The following is a 19,524-nucleotide window of genomic DNA, read 5'->3' as shown; positions in this document are numbered from 1 at the left end:
AACACCTATTTGGTAGTTAAAATTTAATAAGCAATTAATTATATATTATTATTATTATTATTATTACTATTATTTTTAGATTTTATTGGCAAAGGGGAACAGGACTTTATTGGGGAACAGTGTGTACTTCCAGGACTTTTTTCCAAGTCAAGTTGTTGTCCTTTCAATCTTAGTTGTGGAGGGTTTTGTTCAGCTTCAAGTTGTTGTCCTTTCAGTCTCAGTTGTGGAGGGCACAGCTTAGCTCCAAGTCCAGGTGCTGTTACTGGTTGCAGGGATCGCAGCCCACCATCCCTTGCGGGAGTCAAACTGGCAACCTTGTGGTTGAGAGTACGCACTCCAACCAACTGAGCCATCTGGGAGGCAGCTCAGCTCAAGGTGCCGTGTTCAACCTTAGTTGCAGGGGGCACAGCCCACCATCCCTTGTGGCGAACCGGCAGCGTTCGGAGTTAGGAGCATGGAGCTCTAACCGCCTGAGCCACCCAACCGGCCCAATTATATATTTTTTTAGTATTATCCATTCTCATTATGACTTAATTTTATATAAATAATACAACTAAAGGAAAAGGGGAATTTGTCAATTTTATCTCACTGTTTTATGTCTGTACTTCCTCATGTGGAACATTTCAAATTATGAAATTATTTACACACTATTATATACTTAAATTCACTTACATTCTCCATGTTTATATCTCCTAATACTCATTATTGTAAACCATGGCTTTAAATACAGGATTTACCTAATTGCTTTAAGCTTTCTTTCTAAAATGAAACCTAACGTCATATAAAGTAAATTACCTAAAGAGAAAAATGATTCAGAGAAATATGGGAATGAATAATAAAAATATCATCTAGAGGTTTGGAATCAAGGCATGATTTGAATCCCAAGAAAGCAGGCATCTAGAACACAAAAACACATTAATTCGAAGCTAAGAGGTGGAGGCCTAATCTTATCTCTAGAAATTTCAAACAAAGTGTCCTGGACCAAAGTTTCTTTATTATCAAACAACAGCATTTGTTGACTTTGGACTGTATGACTTTGGAGATAATTTCAAGCATTAAAAAGTAATGACTCTAAAATGAGGCTTTCCTCCCCTGGGTGTATATCACCGACAACTTTGATTAGAATCCTAACGTGAAAAGGATTCTCATCTCAGTTTTTTCCCTTTCTCTGTTACAAAACATATATATTTTTGTAAATAGAAAAGACCAACTTGGTTATTTGTAATTAGTCATTCTTCTGCATAAAATTTCTAAGATTAACTTTAAATGTATCCTTTTCAAAACACACCATTTAAGATACTAGTAAAGTGTGTGATAATTGTAGTATGTACTCGTGTACTCATTCCTAAAAAGAGGGTCATCATGAATATGAATTAATCAGGGAGTTCTTACTAATAAAATAGTGGCCCATGAATTTAAGTGACAAGAGATTACTCAGAAGGATAAGGTGGACTGATATTGATAGATCCTATAACAATATGAGTAATCTTGAGATTACAACATGTTGGGGGTCACAGACATATTCCTGAGTGAAAGACTAGAAACCATTGAGAGGTGTGTTATGGTGCAGATATTGCAGGGCCAATCTATCATTTGTCATTCCATTGGAGAGAAAAATTAGTAATAAATTCATTTGTAGTTTGAAGATGTGCTTAAATGGATGTTTTATTTTATGTTGTAAAAATAAATGCATATAACTATGTTTTTCTCTCTCTCTCTCTCTCTCTCTCTCTCTCTCTCTCTCTCTCTCTCCCTTCATTTTTCTACTTTTACTCTTTTTCTTTTTAGTTGTATTAATGCCCCTTTTCATTTCATATCTAGTTGCCATACTATTTAGAACAGCTAAACTTCTTTTTCCCTTGATAGCTTATCATTAAATTAGCGGTAAGATCTTCCCATTGAACTTACAGGCTTTTTTTTTTTTTTTTTCACCCAAGTGTTTTTTGCTTTTCTCCAGGAAGACGCACTACATTATGTGAGACTCTGGGGAAAGCTGAAATTTGGCTAATTAGAACATATTGGGATTTTGAATTTCCTCGTCCATACCTACCTAATTTTGAATTTGTTGGAGGACTGCACTGCAAACCTGCAAAACCTTTACCTAAGGTAGGAACATTACATTGAAGGACTTTATGTACCTTATGATATGGTACTTGAATTTTCTTTAAAGATTATTTTCTTAATACAGACACATAATACTGAACATCTCTGATAGGCCACTCCATTTCCATTTTCCATATCAGAGGGGCTCTTGTGAATAATAGACCTATGTCTTTCAGGAATCCTGTTGAGAAATTAGGCTGAAAATGGCACGATTAAAGTGCATCTCAAAATACCATTGATAGGAGTGACAGAAAACTAGAGCCATGAAGATCTCTAAGACTGCTATAGTCTTCCTCACACACATGATGGAGTTATTAACAGGAGCATCTATCATGATGGTAGAGAGATAAACATGAGACACTTTGGGGTAAGCTCCACACAATTTAGTGGGTGAGAGGAGGAAAAGGTAAGGCAGGAGAAGAAAATAAGAAAGACTCCTGTATTTCCCTTTGTAGGCTTATTTGATAGTGATGGCTTCTACTGAAATAGGAAACATGTGGAGGTAAAATTGGTTTTAGATTAATAAAATGCATTCTATTTGGTAACTATTCACTTAAAGGAGCTAGTAGGATTTTCAGGTAGAATTTTCTAGAAGCCATTTGGGTAATACAAGGTTTCATCTCAGCATACAGCAAAGGAAAGATTGGGGGTCATCAGCAAAGAGTTCATGAAAATGAGAGACCTAAACATTGATTCTTCACTAAACTAATGATTTATTTTGGAATTTAAAAAGATGTATATATTATATCCCTGAGCCTTCAAAGAAAAATGTTAAGTGCCAGAGATGTTGGAAGGAAACAGTATTGAGAAACAAGAGGGTAATGCATAATCATTATAAGGATACTATATTTAACTCACTATCAATAGGGATTGAGGAGAAAACTCTCATTTGCTCATGTTATGAGAAAATTAACAAAATCCCTTTGAGAAGTTTGCAGGGTAAATGGTGTTCAGGGCTAAATCCTGATTTCTTGTATGGTAAGATGCATACTGTTGAATGACATTTCATTTCAGGATTATTAAAATGCATTTTCTTAGCAATTGAGCAATAGCTACAATCCAACTCTATTAAGTCTTGGTATAATGAACCAATGTTTAACTAGAGAAATTTTAAAAAGCGGTGACAATTTCTGTGGCTCTCTAGATTAACTCCCATGCCAAACTATGGTTTATCCTACCATTCCCATTTTTACACACACACACACACACACACACACACACACACACACACACAGTAATGAGCCACATAATTTCACAAAATCATCTCAAATAAAATGATAAAAAGAAGCAAACTTTATCTTTCTAAATTCCACTTTCCTACTGATAAGAAGTTCGCGCTGTAACAATATTAATCTTGGCTATGGTTGCTATGTAAAAATTATTCCAGTCACCTGATACACAGATCAAAAAGCAATGAGTGAGACTGCCATCAGCATCATGGCAGAGTATAAAAGGCCCTTTATAGCTTCCCTTATACTTACAACAAATTGGACAACTATAATTTAGCAAACAATCCTCTGCTAAACACACAAATACATCTCAGAGTTGCATGCATCAGTACATCTGAAAGTGGCAGCATTGGAACAAGCCGGGTAGGTGGAATAGGAGGAAGAACAGAGATGGTGGCTGTAGACGCAGTTCAGAGCATGCCGCAACCTGTACTTGTGGACCAGCCAGGTTATAGCTCTCACACTGCAACCCAGAGGGCCATAGAGGCAAAAGCAACATACCTGCCTCAAAAGGCAGCTACCATTAATGCAGACCTGTTGATGGTGGGGGAGATATGTGTCCAACTTGCAGCAATTTTGCTGGCAGACAAGCATAGCCAACCACAGCCTTTATGGGAAGAAAGGCAAAACCTGGTCTTATGACGGCCATTACTAACAACGAGCAAATTGGAAAATTATGAACCTGCCTTCCCATGCTCTCACCATTATACCAGAACCGGGTAGAGGTGGAAACCAGTGGAGGCAGCAGAGACACGTCTTGATAATATAGGGTCTCTGGTGGCCACTGGTTACAAGGGACAACATGTGGATCTCACAGGCATGAAGCCTCAAGGCCAGCAATATCCCACCACAGGAGTGGTGCTCTATGATTGAGGTGACCCAGACACAAAAGGGACACCATCACCCCAGGAAATGCTGGCATATTCCATGACAGAGGTGAGACCACCCCACTGAGATCCTAAGTATAAGCAAGAAACAAAACTCGGGCTATAGCACCATCTCTTAGAAAACAAAAGAAAGACTTCTCCTTGTCCACCTGCTGAATTGTTAAGAGCAAAACAGTTCTGAAAAAGATAAGAGTGGTTACCAGAGGGTACGGGGGTGGGGGGTGGGAGATGAGGATAAGGGGGATCAAATATATGGTGATGGAAAGAGAACTGACTCTGGGTGGGGAACACACAATGGGATTTAAAGATGATGTAATACAGAATTGTACACCTGAAATCGATGTAATTTTGCTAACAATTGTCACCCCAATAAATTAAAAAAAAAAGAACTCACTTTTTCAAATGTGCAGGCAGAGACACAATACATCAAGTACCATGACTAGCCAAGGTAAAAAGGTAGCACAAAAAGAAATTGAAATCTCCAAAGACCAAACTCAAAAACATGGAAGACTATGACTTCTATGACAGAGAATTCAAATAGCTGTTATGAAAAAATTAAATGAGCTATAACAAATCTCAGAAAGGCAGTTCAGTGAACTCAGGAATCAAATTAATGAACAAAAGGAGTACTTCACCAAAGAAACTGAAGCTATAAAAAAGGACCCAACCAAAATTGTGGAGCTGAAGAACTCAATAAATGAGACGAGGAATGCATTATAGAGTATTAGAAAAACAGCAGAGCACATGGAAGAGAGAATTAGAGACCTCGAAGATAGAAACCCAGAAATGACATAGGAGTAAGTAGAGAGAAAATCAAGAGTTCTTTAAAAAATGAAAGAACTTTGTAAGAACAATCTGACTCTCTTAGAAAGAGCAACATGAGAATAATGCATATTCCAGAGGAAGAGAGGGAGAAAGGAACAGAGAGTCTACTCAAGGAAATAATTGATGAAAATCTCCCAAACATATGGGAAGAGTTAGACATTTGTACACACGACACTAACTGAACACCTACCTATCTCGACCCAAAAAGTACTTCACCAAGAAACATCATATTTAAACTGTCAAAAAGTAAAGACAAAAACATGTATTCTCCAGGCAACCAGGGGGGAAAAGATTCATGTACAAAAGAAACCCAAATGGATTATCATCAAATTTTTTAACAGAAAACTTTCAAGCCTGGAGAGGGTATATTCAAAGAAAGAAAACATTCAAAATACTGAAAGAGAGGATCCATGAGTCAAAAATAGTATATCCATTAAAGTTATCCTTTAGAGATGAAGGAGAAATAAAGGCTTTCCCAGATAAATAAAAGTTAAGAGAATTTACCACCCTAAGCCCCCAGTGAAAGATATATAGAAAGTAGTCATTCTACCAGAAACAAAAAGACAAAAGCAGACAAAACTGAGTAAAATGAGAAGCAACACAGACAGAAGCAATACAGTGCAACTTTACTTGAGAATAAAATATAAAACAATTATAACATAAAGGTCAAAGGGGTAAAAGCATTAAAAATAACTATACTGTAATGTGGTAATGAACACACAACATTAAAGGTGATAATCTATGACAAACAAAAATATGAAAAGGGGGGAGGAAAAGGACTAAACATGTAGAAGTGAGTGAAGATAAGTGCAAGGGAAATGTATTATTTAAATATCTGAGACATTTTAAACAAACATAATAATCCACAAAAGAAAACTCCATAGCTGAGATACAACTCATAATGAAAATATGAAACAGAAGGTAAAATAGTAAACCATCAAATCAAATAACAGAGAGAAATGCAAGAGAAACAAAACAAAACAATGGAGAAACAGAACAGCTAGAAAACAATAGATACTTTTGCACAGTGAAAGAAACCATCAACAAAAAGACAACCTATTGAATGAAAGAAGATATGTGCAAATGATTTATCCAATACAGGGTTAATATCCAAAATATAAGGAACTCAAACAACACCAAAACACACACACGAACAAACAAACTAACTAAAACAATCCAATTGAAAAATGGGTAGAGGACCTGAATAGACATTTATCCAAAGGCAACATACACATGGTCAATAATACATACGAAAAAATGCTTCACATTCCCAATTACCAAGAAAATGCAAATTAAATAACAATGAGCTATCACCTCACACCTGTCGGGATGTCTATCATCAAATCAACAAATAATAAGTGCTGATGTGCTGTGGAGAAACAGGAACTTTCATATACTGTGGAAGGGATTGTAAATTAGTGCAGCCACCACAGAAAACAGTATGGAGAGTCCTCGACAAATTAAAATAGAGCTGTCATATGATCCTGCAATTCTACTTCTCAGTATTTATCTGAAGAAAACAGAAATTCTGATTTTAAAAGACCTATGCAGAGCTCTGGTCAAGATAGCTAAGTACATAACTGCTGTGCTTGCCTCCTCTTCATGACCACATCAAAATCGCAACCAAACTACACGACAACTGTCATTGAGAATTACCTTAGCTCTAGCTAAACAGAAGTCCTACCAGTAAGGACATACAGAAGAAGCCACATTGAGTAGTAGGGGCAGAGATGTGAACCAAGCTAGTCGAACACCCACGTGTGGCAGTTGAGAATCTGAAGTGATATCTTAGCTACAGATCCTCCTTGAGGAGCAAGGGTCCCAGTCCCACACCAGGATCCCAAGCCTAGGGTCCAGTGACAGGAAGAGATGTCTTCACAACTTCTGCCTGTGAAAACCGGCAGAGATTGTGGCTGGGTGAGACAGAGAGTGGCTGGAGTCCTAGGAGCTCCTCTTATAGGGCCCACATATGGACTTACTCATTGGTGGACTTGCTCTGTTGCTCTGAGCTCCAGCACTGAGGCAATAGCTTTAAAAGTACCAGAAACACATGGGGAGGAAATGAATTGTCTTGCTTCAGGGCAAGAGCTGGAGAGGCAGCTTTCTCCCAGGTAGAAGTGGTGGCAGAAGCCATTGTTACTTTGTTGAACCATTCCCCCACTCAGAGTACAGAAGCAGTTGGCTTCCATGTCTGAGTTTCCATCAACCTGGTTAATATCATTACCACACGCTGGTGATTCCCAAAGTATTCCACTGCCACCCAACACGTTAACCTACCCAAGCTGCTTCCAGTGGCTTTTCCTTACAGATGGCCTTATTTGGTTAATAATGTTGACTTTCCTAAAGTTTCTCAAAGGTTCACAAACCTCAAATAAGTATCATGTGTCCTCAGTCTGCCCTGTACCTCTTGCTAAGCAGAACAGATCCATAAATATACGGAACAAGTTCATGGTTGACAAAGCAGAAGAGGGTAAGGGATGGGAATAAAATTATTAAATACTTTTAAAAGCTATAAAGGTCTAAATGGTTTACAACTGCAATGCATATAAATTCAGTACTTAGTTTAAAATATGACACTACAGGTGTATATTTATGTCTCAATAATTTATGAGTTGACAGAGTTGAATTAAACATAGATTTATATGACATTGTTTACTAATTTTATGATACAAGGAACTAAAATACTATTTTTTAACAATTCCTAGCAGTATATGTTTCTAAAATGAAACACATACACATACACACATAGATACACTTAGTAGATTAATTCAAACAAGAACTTCAAACTTGTGTTTTCTAAAAGAGCTGATCTAATAGTAAATTATTCTTCACAACAAATGTCTGCCAAACTCAAATTTCATTTATTTCAAACATATGAATTCTCTATCTTCTGGTGTAAGTCAAGCCTCTTGAAAATTCTTCACCAGGAGACAGAAAGACTTCTCCCACAGCTCTCTGGTAGTAAAGTGTTCCCATTAGCCATGGCTCACAAAGAAATTAAAAAGAAAACAAAACTAAAACGGCTGTAGTAGGTGCTAACATATCAATAATCAACATAATTGTAAATGGAACTCACCAATCAAAAGGCAAGCATAGTGAGATGAATTAAAAAACAAGATCCAACCATATGTTGCCTTTAAGAGACCTATCTCAGCTCCAAAGACAAACATAGGCTCAAAGTAAAGGGGTGGAATATGATATTCCAAGCAAGTGGCATCCAGAGAAAATCAAATGTAGCTATAGTTATACCACACAAAATAGATTTCAAAACAAAAAATTAACAAGAAACAAAGGTGAACATTTTATAATGATAAAGGGGGCTAATCACCCAAAAGACATAACACTTATCCATATATATGTACCAAACTTGAGAGTATCTAAATATAATAAAGCAATTACTATAAGACCTAGAAGGAGAAACCAACAAAAATACTATTATAGTAGGGGATTTGAATATGCCAGTTAAAGCAATGAATAGATCATCAAGACAGAAATTCAATAAGAAAATATTAGTCTTAAATGAAATATTAGATCAAATGGACTTAACTAATAGAACTTATATCCCCAAATGACAGATACACATCCTTTTCAAGTGTACCTGAAAAACTCTCAACCATAGACCATATGTTGAAACAGAAAACTAGTGTCAATGAACTAAAGAAGACTGAAATGATACCAAGCATATTTTTTACCACAATGGTATGAAACTGGAAATCAACTTCAAAAAGAAAGCTGGAAAACCCACAAATATGTGAAAATTAAACAACATGCTACTTAACAACTACTAGGTCAAAGAAGACATTGAAAAAAAAATCAAAAGATACATAGAAATAACAGAAATGAAATACAATATACCAAAGTTTTGGGGATGTAGCAGCAGTACTAAGAGAAAAGCTTATGCCAATACAGGTCTACCTCCAGAAAGAAGAAAAGGATCAAATAAAAAAATTGACATTATACCTTAAAGTATGATAAAAAAAAAAAAGAAGAACAAATGAAATCCAAAGTCAGTAGGAGGATGAAAATAATAATAATCAGAGTGGAAATAAATGACATAGAAAACAAAAAAGTAATAGAAAAAAAGTAAAGAAAAGAAGAGCTTATTCTTTGAAAAGAAAAATAAAATTGACAAACTTAGCTCGACTCTCTAAGGGGGGAAAAAAAGAGAAGATTCAAATAACTAAATTCAGAAATGAAAGAGGAGAAGTCACTATGAAACCACAGAAATACAAAGGGTTATACAATACTATGACAGACTATATGCCACAAAATTAGGTAACCTAGAAAATGGACTAATTTTTTGAAGCATATACCTTGTTAGACTGACTCATGATAAACTGACACACCTAAATAGACTCATACTAGTAGGGAAACAATAATCAAATACTCCCCCCCAAAAAAAAAGTCCAGGACCAATCAATTTCACTGGTGAATTTTACTAAATATTTAGATTTAATATCAATTCTTCTTAACCTCTAACAAAAAATGGAAGGGGAGGGAATACTTCCTAACTGATTTTGAGGCCAACATTACCCTGACACCAATACCAGGTCAAGAAATCACAGGAAAAGGAAAAAAAAAAAAAAAATTATAGGCCAATCTCTTTACTGAACATAAATACAAAAGTCTTAATCAAAATACTAGCAAATACAATTCAACAACACATTAAAATACATTATGATCATTGGGATTCATTTAAGGGATGCAAAAATAACTCACCATACACAAATCAATCATACAATCTACCATATCAACAAAATAAAATATAAAAACCATACGATTCACCCAATAGATGCAGAAAAAGCATGTGACAATATATTAACATCCATTTAAGATTAAAATACCCAATAAAATGATATAGAAATATCTCAATATAATAAAGGCCATACATGATGTATACAAATGTAATAGTTAGACATTTACACCCCTCACAAAGTGATAATCCCCACTTATATAGCTGTTACAATTCCATTGACTCTATTGCCTATGCTGTACTCCACATCTTGTGACTATATATATATATATATATATATATATATATATATATATACACACATATATATTCAATTATAGTTGACCTTCAATATGGCTGTATCTCAAAAAACAGGAAATGGAACAACCTTATGACCCAGCAATTACACTGTTATGTGTCTATCCACTGAAATATAAAATGCTAATTCAAAAAAATATATATGCACCCTATGTTTATTGCACCGTTATTCACAATAGCCAAAACATGGAAACAACCCAAATGGCCATCCGTAGATGACTGGATTAAGAAACTGTGGCATACTTATACAATGCAATAATACTCCATAATATGTTTTTGACTCCTTTGTTGAAAATGATCAGTCCATATATATGTGAGTTTATTTCTGGATTCTCAATTCTGTTCCATTGACCTGCACGTCTGTTTCTCTGACAATATCATGCTGCTTTGCTTATTGTTAAGTCAGGGAGTGTGAGACTTCTAGCCTTGCTCTTTTTTCTTAGGGTTGCTTTGCCTATTCAGGGTCTTTTGTGATTCCATACAGATCTGATGATTTTTTGTTCTTTCTTGAAAAAAAATGCCATTGGGATTTTGATGGGGATTGCATTAAATCTGTATATTGCTTTGGGTAATATAGCCATTTTTAAATTGTTGATTCTTCCAATCCATGAACACGGAATATCTTTCCATTTCTTTGTGCGTTCTTCATCTTTTGATAATGTCTTGTAGTTTTCAGTGTATAGGTCAGTCAAATCTTTTTTTTTTTTAAAGTCTATTCCTAGGTATTTTTATTAGTTGTTGTTGTTTTTCGTTTTGTTTTGCAATGCAAAAGGAATTGTTTGTTTGTTTCATTTCTTCTTCTGCAATTTCATTGTTAGTATGCAGGAACACAATGGATTTTTGTTCATTAATTTTGTATCCTGCAACTTCACTATATCTGTTTATTGTTTCTAATAGTTTTTCCATGGAGTTTTCAGGGTTTCCCATAAACAGAATCATGTCATCTGCAAAAAAGTAACAACTTGACTTCTTCATTCCCAATTTCGATATCATTTCTTTCCCTCTCTTGCCTGAGTGCTCTGGCTAAGACTTCCAGTACTATGTTGAATAACAGGGTTGATGGGGGTATCCATGTCTTGCTCCTGATCATAAAGGAAAAGCTTTCAGTTTTTCACCATTTAGTATGATATTATCTGAGGGCTTATCATACATGGCCTTTATTATGTTGAGATAGTTTGCTTCTATAACCATTTTATTAAGTGTTTTAATCATAAACAGATGTTGCATCTTATCAAATGCTTTTTTGCATATATCCTGTATTTTATGTGGTGTAAAATAAATTTCACTTACACTTCTAACATGAAGATTCAAGGGGATTGCCAGAGGCATGGTTAGACTGTTTTTATCTTTTGACACCTAGAGTCACTTAGCCTCTTTAGAAGGAGGTATGTGTTTAAAACCTGTCTTTAATATGTAATCATTGATTAGTGAATTGCCATGGAACCAAACCATTATACAAAGGATTAGATGATAAAAATACAATACTTTTCATGATTGATGGGCAGTGTGACTCACCAGGTTTAATTTTATGAAAGTGATTAGTGATGTTAGACACATGGCAGTGTGAGGGTTCCACTTTGATCTCTCCCCTTGAAGTTACAACAAGTTGAACAGCCATAATTTAACAAAGGAGTCCCTGCCCAAAACAGAAACACATCTGAGATAACTGTATATTGAGACATCTGAAAGTGGTCAAATCAGGGTGAACATGGGAGGAGGGAAGGGAAAAGAACAGAGAGAGGTGTGTGGATGCAGCCCAGAGCTCACTGCCACGGACACAGCTCAGAGCTCATTGGAGGTCCTGGGTAAAAGGAGGATGCAGTCTGCAGTTGCACTCTCTTTGGTCCCCAATGTTCCTGCCCTAGTGGTCAGCATATAATATCGCTGAACCCAGCTATGGGAGCAGAGACTTTGGGGAAGAGGCCAAATACAGAAGTGTGACAGCTGTGATGTAGTGGCCCTCACTGGCAATCAGAAAACAGCCATGAGCCTGGTCGCCTCCACCCTCCCTACCAGAGTTTGCCTTCCTATACCCTCCCAGAGCTAGAAGCAGGCCCCAGAAGTACATGTAGCAGTTAGTGTAGGGTTAAAGAACAGAACATCTACAGCTCTGAGAACTGGAGAGTTTCTCAGTGGCGGACACACAACGCAGCTAATCGCAGTGACAAGGGTAGAGATATCAAAGTGAGACAGCTATGGTGTCACCATTACTCTGATGAGAACAAAGCCACACACACCAGCAGGCACTCTTAGCACACCCCAACCCCACCTTTCACTGTTGATCCCAGTGGGGGCACCTACGACTGCTCAGTCTGTACAGCTCTGCATCTGGTGGCAGGGGCTGCACTGGGATTTCAGGTTTCAAAACAATGTTGCCCACATTCTCCCAAGGTGGTGGTGCCGGGAGATTGACGTGATCTGATCAGAGATGAGATTCCCAGCTCCTCAGAAAATGTACATACAAGAAGCCAGAACAGGGTAAGAGAAAATAAAATGCTCCACCACCACATAGTGGGAAACAAAAGAAAACTCTCATATCAATCTGCTACAGATCTCATTCCTATAAATGCAGAGGAGGAGAAATAAACTATAAGATACCATGAACAACAAGGTAACAAGGCAGCTCAAAAAGAAAATGAAAAATCTCAAGAAAATAAAGTTAAAGAAATGGAAATGTGTGACTTAAATGACAGAGAATTCAAGACTGCAGTTCTGAAAAAAACCTCAATAACAACACAAGAAAACTCAGATAGGCGTTTTAATGGGTCAGAAATAAAATCAAAAAACAAAGTACCAAAGAATTTGACATTTTAAAAAAGAACCAAATAGAAATTCTAGAGCTGAAGAACTCAATAAAAGAGATGAAGAATGAAATATCAACCTTAGGAAATAGAGCTGATCAGAGGGAGAAAGGAATTAGTGATATTGAAGATAGAAATCTGGAAATGATGCAGATGGAAGAAAAGAGAGACTTCGATAAAAAAAAAAAATGGCGGCGTGAGGTGAGCCTCTGTAACGCTCCCCTGGAATTTACAACGAATCGGACAACAATAACTCCACAAAGGACTCCTTGCACAGCAGACAGGCAAGACGAAGAGGCCGACTACTGAATTCACCTCCAGGTGGGTGAATCGCGCGAGCAGGGGAGGAGGGAGAGGAGAGGTGCGGAGACGGAGCCGCGCGGGCGCAGGACACTACCTAGCTCAGTGCTCGGAGCCCGCTGCTCCCGGATCTTCCGCAGCTGCGGGAGAGGGAAGGACTCGGACTGCTAGGGCTCCACTTACGGCCCACAGGGCTGAGGGGGCAGCATACAAAACCGCTGAACACAACGCTCGGTCTGACCTCGGAGCAAAGACTGAGGGAAGAGGGCTGAAATCGGTGGTTTAAGCCCTCACTGCCGAGCAAAGAATGGAAGCCTTAGGCACGGAGACTAGCCGCCCCCTCCGTACCCTCCCAGAGCTCGCCCCGCCCCCACCTGCCCGGTGCTAGAAGCGATAAAGTAGCAGTGTCGGATCAAAGGACAGAATATTTGCTGCTCTGAGAACTGTGGACTGCAGACACAGATTCCCAGCTCAACTAGTTCCGGCAAAGGGGAGGGAGCTGTGGAAGCAGGACTGGCTGTGGTGGTGGTCGCCGCCATTGCTCTGGGCCACCTCTCACAACTCACCCCGCCCCTGGCCCCACCTATCTGGGCGGATCCCTGCAGGAGTAAACAGAACTGCTGCAACAAACGGGCTCTGAATCTGGTGCAGAAAGAGCTTTGGAACTCCAAAAGCTCTTCGCATACCTATCAACCTGTTGCAGAAGACACTCCTGTATGTCTAGGAAGAGAAATAGTAAATCAGTGATTGCAATGAATAACCAAGGCAACAAGATAGCTCAGAAAGAAAGTGAAAAGTCTCCAGAAAAGGAACTTAGAGATATGGCCCTTTGTGATTTAAATGACAGAGAATTCAAGATCGCAATTCTGAAAAAACTGAACGAGATGCAAGAAAACACAGAAAAGCAGTTTAATAAACTCAGAAACACAATCAAAGAACACCATGAGCATTTTACAAAAGAGATTGAAATCTTGAAAAAGAACCAAATAGAATTTCTGGAGATTAAGAACTCAATAGAAGAAATTAACAATAAAATCTCCAGCTTAGGTAGTAGAGTTGACCAGACGGAGGAAAGAATCAGTGACATCGAAGATAGGAACCTGGAATTTACACAGAGGGAAGAAGAAAGAGACTTGAGACTTAAAAGAAATGAAAGAACTCTCCAAGAACTTTCTGACTCCATCAGAAAGAGCAATATAAGAATAATGGGCATACCAGAAGGAGAAGAAAGAGGGAAGGGAACAGAGACTATATTCAAACAAATCGTGGATGAGAACTTCCCAAACTTGTGGACAGAACTGGATCCTCGAATCCAAGAAGCAAATAGAACACCTAATTACCTCAATCCCAACAGGCCTTCACCAAGGCACATTGTATTGAAGCTGTCTAAAATCAATGACAAAGAAAGAATCCTCAAGGTAGCCAGGGAAAAGAAGACGGTAAATTACAAAGGAAAGCCCATTAGATTATCATCAGATTTTTCAGCAGAAACTCTACAAGCTAGGAGGGAATGGAACCAAATATTCAAACTATTGAAAGAGAGAAATCATGAGCCAAGAATAATATATCCAGCAAAGATCTCCTTTAGATATGAAGGAGGAATAAAGACCTTTCCAGACATCCAGAAGCTGAGGGAATTTTCTAATACACGACCTGCACTACAAGAAATACTAAAGGAGGCTATTCGACCACCATCAACAGGGACAACTTGTGGCAACCGAAACATAAAAAGGGGGAGCGTAAAGGCCTGAACTGGAATATGGGAATAGAGAAAGTAAGCGTACTGAAGAAACTGGAATACTCTAAATATCAAACTTTCTTTTACATAAACTCAAGGGTAACCACTCAAAAAACATCCAAATCTGAAATATATACTGTAATAAAAGAAGAAACAGAGGGAAACATCATAGAATACCACCACAAAGAAATAACAGACAACAACAAAAAGGCAAAGAAACAATGGAGACACAGCCTTACCAGAAAACTAAAGACAGAATGACAGAAAATCCTCACATATCAATAATCACCCTAAATGTAAATGGACTGAACTCACCAATAAAGAGACACAGAGTAGCAGATTGGATCAAAAAACTAAACCCAACCATATGCTGCCTACAAGAGACACATCTCAGCTACAAGGACAAGCATAGACTCAAAGTGAAAGGGTGGAAATTGACACTTCAAGCAAATGGTACCCAGAAAAAATCAGGTGTAGCCATAATGATTTCCGATGAAACAGACTTCAGGGTGAAAAAGATAACAAGAGACAAAGATGGACATTTCATAATGGTAAAGGGGACTATACAAAAGAAGACATAACAGTCATCAATATTTATGCCCCCAATCAGGGAGCACTGAAATATACCAAGCAACTACTAACAGAACTAAAGGGAGAAATTGACCAAAACACAATTATACTAGGGGACTTAAATACATCATTGACAGCTATGGATAGATCATCCAAACAGAAGATAAATAACGAAATCGCAACCCTAAATGACACATTAGATGAATTGGACATAATTGACATATATAGAGCACTTCATCCTAAAACATCAGACTATACATTCTTTTCTAGTGTACATGGAACATTCTCAAGGATAGACCATATATTGGGACACAAAATCAGCCTCAGCAAATTTAAGAAGATTGAAATCATACCAAGCATATTCTCTGATCACAAAGCTTTGAAATTGGATATCAACTGCAAAAAGAAAGCAGGAAAAAACACAAATACATGGAGATTAAACAACATACTTTTAAAGAACGACTGGGTCAAAGAAGAAATTAGAGGAGAGCTCAAAAGATACATAGAAACAAATGACAATGAAAATACATCCTACCAAAATTTTTGGGATGCCGCGAAAGCAGTTTTAAGAGGGAAATTTATATCATTACAGGCCTATCTCAAGAAACAAGAAAAATCCCAAATAAATAACCTCATGTTACACCTTAAAAAACTAGAAAAAGAAGAACAAGCGAAACCCAAGGTCAGCAGAAGAAAGGAAATAACAAAAATCAGAGCAGAACTAAATGAAATAGAGAACAAAAAGACAATAGAAAAAATTAATGTGACAAAAAGCTGGTTCTTTGAAAAGATTAACAAAATCGACAAACCCTTGGCTAGACTCACTAAGATAAAAAGAGAGAAGACACTAATTAACAAAATCAGAAATGAAAAAGGGGAAGTTATCACGGACACCACAGAAATACAAAGGATTATCTAAGAATACTATGAAGGACTATATGCCACCAAATTTAATAACTTAGAAGAAATGGACAAGTTCTTAGAAACATATAGCCTTCCAAGGCTGAATCATGAAGAACTGGAAAATCTTAACAGGCCGATCACCAGTAACGAAATTGAATCAGTCATCAAAAACCTTCCCAAAATCAAAAGTCCTGGACCAGATGGCTTCACCAGTGAATTCTACCAAACCTTCAAAGAGGATCTAATACCAATCCTGCTCAAACTCTTCCAAAAAATTGAAGAAGAGTCAGTACTCCCTAACTCATTTTATGAGGCCAACATTACCCTGATACCAAAACCTGGTAAGGACAACACAAAAAAAGAAAACTACAGACCTATATCTCTGATGAATACAGATGCTAAAATCTTAAACAAAATTCTAGCAAATCGAATACAACAATGCATTAAAAAGATTATTCATCACGACCAAGTGGGGTTCATCCCCGGGGCACAAGGATGGTTCAACATTCGCAAATCCATCAATGTGATACATCACATAAACAAAATAAAGGACAAAAATCATATGATTCTATCAATTGATGCAGAAAAAGCATTTGATAAGATACAACATCCATTTATGATTAAAACACTTACTAAAATTGGTATAGAAGGAAAATACCTCAACATAATAAAGGCCATATACGACAAGCCCTCAGCTAATCTCATAATTAATGGTGAAAAGCTGAAGCCCTTTGCTCTACGTTCAGGAACACGACAAGGTTGTCCCCTATCACCTCTGCTTTTCAACATAGTGTTGGAAGTCCTCGCCAGAGCTATCAGGCAAGTGAAAGAAATAAAAGGCATCCAAATTGGGAATGAAGAAGTTAAATTGTCACTCTTTGCAGATGACATGATGCTATATATAGAAAACCCTAAAGACTCCACCAAAAAGCTGTTAGAAACAATCAATGAATACAGTAAAGTTGCTCGCTACAAAATCAACGTACAAAAGTCCATTGCTTTCCTATATACCAACAATGAAATCTCAGAAAAAGAGATAGAAAAAACAATTCCTTTTGCAATTGCAGCAAAAAGAATAAAATACCTACAAATAAACTTAACCAAGGATGTGAAGGATTTATATGCTGAAAACTATAAGACATTTTTGAAAGAAATTGAAGAAGACACAAAGAAATGGAAAGACATTCCATGCTCATGGATTGGAAGAATCAACATAGTTAAAATGGCCATATTACCCAAAGCAATATACAGATTTAATGCAATCCCCATTAAAATCCCAATGGCATTTTTTAAAGAAATAGAACACAAAATCATCAGATTTGTTTGGAACCACAAAAGACCCCGAATAGCCAAAGCAATATTAAAAAAAAAGAACAATACTGGAGGTATCACACTCTCTGATTTTCCCTTGTACTACAGGGCTACAATAATCAAAACAGCTTGGTATTGGCAGAAAAACAGACACATAGACCAATGGAATAGAATTGAGAACCCAGAAATAAAACCACATAAATATGGACAGATAATTTTTGACAAAGAAGCTAAAAACATACAATGGAGGAAAGACAGCCTCTTCAATAAATGGTGCTGGCAGAATTGGATAGCTACGTGCAAAAGAATGAAACTGGACTGCTATCTGTCACCATGTACCAAAATTAATTCAAAATGGATCAAAGACTTAAGCATAAGACCTGACACAATAAACTGCATTGAAGAAAACATAGGTACTAAACTTATGGACCTTGGGTTCAAAGAGCATTTTATGAATTTGACTCCAAAGGCAATGGAAGTAAAAACTAAAATAAACAAATGGGATTATATGAAACTGAAAAGCTTCTGCACAGCAAAAGAAACTATTGACAAAATAATGAGGCAACCAACTGAATGGGAGAAGATTTTCGCAAACAGTTCCTGTGATAAGGGGCTAATATCCAAAATATACAAGGAACTCATGAAACTCAACAACAAAAAAACAAACAACCCAATTGAAAAATGGATAGAGGACCTGAAGAGACATTTCTCCAAAGAGGATATACAAATGGCAAATAGACATATGAAAAAATGCTCAGCATCGCTAATCATCAGAGAAATGCAAATGAAAACCACAATGAAATATCACCTCACCCCAGTCAGAATGGCTTTCATCAACAAAACAAATAGTAACCAGTGTTGGAGAGGCTGTGGAGAAAAAGGAACTCTCATACACTGTTGGTGGGAATGCAGACTGGTGCAGCCGCTATGGAAGGCAGTGTGGAGGTTCCTCAAGAAATTACGAATAGAATTACCATATGACCCAGCAATCGCTCTCCTGGGTATCTACCCCAAAAATATAAAAGCATTTCTCTATAGAGACACGTGTACGCCAATGTTCATTGCAGCTTTGTTTACGGTGGCCAAGACATGGAAACAACCAAAATGTCCTTCGATAGATGAATGGATAAAGAAGTTGTGGTACATATACACAATGGAATACTATTCGGCGTTAAGGAGAGATGATATAGGAGCATTTGTGACAACATGGATGGATCTCGAGAGAATAATGCTAAGTGAAATAAGTCAGACAGAAAAAGCAGAGAACCCTATGATTTCACTGATATGTGGTATATAAACCAAAAAGAACAAGACAAACAAATGAGAAACAAAAACTCATAGACACAGACAATAATTTAGTGGTTACCAGAGGGTAAGGGGGTGGGGGGTGGGTGATGAGGGTAAAGGGGATCAAATATATGGTGATGGAAGGAGAACTGACTCTGGGTGGTGAACACACAATGGGATTTATAGACGATGTAATACAGAATTGTACACCTGAAATCTATGTAAATTTACTAACAATTGTCACCCCTATAAAATTAATTAAAAAAAAAAAAGAAAAGAAAAGAGAGACTTGAGCATTAAAAAAAGAATGAAAGAAATTTACAAGAACTATCTGACTCCATCAGAAAGAGAAATATAGGAAATAAGAAGAAGAGAAAGAGAAGGGCACAGAGAGCCAATGCAAACAAATAGTCAATGAGAACATCCCAAACCTATGGAAAGAACTAGATGCTCAAATCCAAGAAGCAAACAGAACATCTAATTATTTCCATCCTAAAAGGCCTTGTCCAAACCACATTAT

At 37.1% G+C, this 19,524-nt stretch overlaps 1 protein-coding gene across 1 annotated transcript in view; it reads left to right on the top strand.

The window, feature by feature from the left end:
• Positions 1–19,524, top strand: part of LOC308499278 (UDP-glucuronosyltransferase 2A3-like) — a gene marked incomplete at both ends in the record, with an annotated part of 35,109 nt that overhangs the window by 10,068 nt on the left and 5,517 nt on the right. The window contains one exon of the mRNA XM_081052376.1: positions 1,958–2,106. Within this exon, the coding sequence (XP_080908502.1) occupies positions 1,958–2,106 (149 nt within the window). The remainder of the gene's footprint in view (positions 1–1,957; positions 2,107–19,524) is intronic.

Source organism: Rhinolophus hipposideros (genome assembly GCF_964194185.1).
Source record: "Rhinolophus hipposideros genome assembly, chromosome: 1".
NCBI lineage: Eukaryota > Metazoa > Chordata > Mammalia > Chiroptera > Rhinolophidae > Rhinolophus > Rhinolophus hipposideros.
Note: the sequence above shows the minus strand (reverse complement) of the source record. Positions and strands in the feature narration are given on the sequence as shown.